Source organism: Etheostoma spectabile, chromosome 3 (genome assembly GCF_008692095.1).
Source record: "Etheostoma spectabile isolate EspeVRDwgs_2016 chromosome 3, UIUC_Espe_1.0, whole genome shotgun sequence".
In the NCBI taxonomy this organism is placed as follows: Eukaryota; Metazoa; Chordata; class Actinopteri; order Perciformes; family Percidae; genus Etheostoma; species Etheostoma spectabile.
This window is the reverse complement of record NC_045735.1, coordinates 29,749,760-29,751,233: the sequence shown is the minus strand read 5'-3', so window position 1 is coordinate 29,751,233 and position 1,474 is coordinate 29,749,760. Positions and strand designations below refer to the sequence as shown.

The 1,474-nt window shown below is 39.9% G+C and overlaps 1 protein-coding gene across 1 annotated transcript in view; it reads right to left on the bottom strand.

Moving 5' to 3' along the window:
• LOC116686522 (extracellular calcium-sensing receptor) overlaps positions 1-1,474 on the bottom strand; it is a 3,542-nt gene that overhangs the window by 252 nt on the left and 1,816 nt on the right. Inside the window, exons 4-6 of the mRNA XM_032511543.1 lie at positions 1,216-1,443; positions 915-1,041; positions 1-744 (exon numbers count right to left, since the gene is read on the bottom strand). The exon at positions 1-744 is cut by the window's left edge and continues 252 nt beyond it. Coding sequence (XP_032367434.1) covers positions 1-744; positions 915-1,041; positions 1,216-1,443 — 1,099 coding nt within the window. The remainder of the gene's footprint in view (positions 745-914; positions 1,042-1,215; positions 1,444-1,474) is intronic.

Below are 1,474 nucleotides of genomic sequence, written 5' to 3'. Positions count from 1 at the left end.
CATATGCTGGGATAAAAGTGATCCAGACTGCACAGAATATCAGCATGCTGAAGGTGATAAATTTAGCTTCATTGAAATTATCAGGTAACTTTCGAGCCAAAAATGCGAGTACATAACATAGAACAGCAAGGAGCCCTATGTATCCTAACACAACCCAAAACACTACAAGTGACCCTAGAGCGCACTCAAGAATAATCTTCTCTTGATAATGTTTCGTATTTTTGAAAGGAAAAGGAGGGTTGATTATCAGCCAAAGTATGCAAATAAGAACCTGTATGAGAGTGAAACCCAGAACAGTGAGTTTCTGCTGTGCAGGCCCAAACCATTTCATTACATTACTACCTGGAAGTGTGGCCCTGAAGGCCATTAACACCACTATAGTTTTCCCCAGAACACAAGAGATACAGAGAACAAAGGTGATGCCGAATGCTGTGTGTCGCAGCATGCAGGACCACTCAGAGGGCCGGCCTATGAAGGTCAGAGAACACAAGAAACACAAGGTCAAGGAGAAGAGCAGGAGGAAGCTCAGCTCAGAGTTGTTGGCTCGTACAAGTGGGGTTTCTCTGTGGCCATAGAAGATTAGCGTTGTGATCATAGTTAGAAAAACTCCCAGCAGAGACAATAAGGCTAACAATGTTCCCAGGATTTCATCATATGCCAAAAACTCTATTTCTTTAGGGATGCAGGCATCTCTATGCTTGTTGGACCAGTACTCTGGGGAGCATTTCATACAGTCTACTGAATCTGCAACAAAAAATACAGAGAAACATGAAGTTAATTCTATGTTTATGAGTGGTTTGGGACATCAACACTTGCATTAATGATGTTCTGTTTACTTTTCCTTCATGTCATCCTGTGTAATATTGCATTGCGTTCTAAACAACACATGAAATACTGCTACAGTGTTTATTTACCTGTTAAATTACTGATCTCGCCTGCTGGACAGGGTATGCAATTATAACAGCAGACTGGCTTTCCTTGCTGCTGAACCTTACGAGTTCCTGGGAGACAGCTCTCACTGCAAATTGAGACAGGAACCTCCTACACACATAAGCACAATTCATAAACACAAATCATTTGCAATAATTAAAATATTTACAGTTAAATACACATCCCAATTATAAAACCCATTACCCATTTCAAGATTTTTTGAACAATCACCTTTCAGTAAATCAGTAAACAATTAACAAGTCCAAACGTCAGTGTCTGCATTACCTCAGTCAGCCCATTTCCCCGAAAAACTGGGATCTTGTTCACAGTTAACTGATGGCTTTCTGCGAGAGAAGCATCGTAAATCCCAACTCTTACTACTTCCATGGTTCCTTTGTTTGTCATTTGTAAATTAACAAGTTCATATTTTGGCGGTGAGTCTCCATTACTGTCAAAATAAACTCTTTCCCCTTCCTCAGTGGTGAAATTCACAGTGTTGAGATATTGCAGGACCTGGAAAATATATGTATATATATATATATAT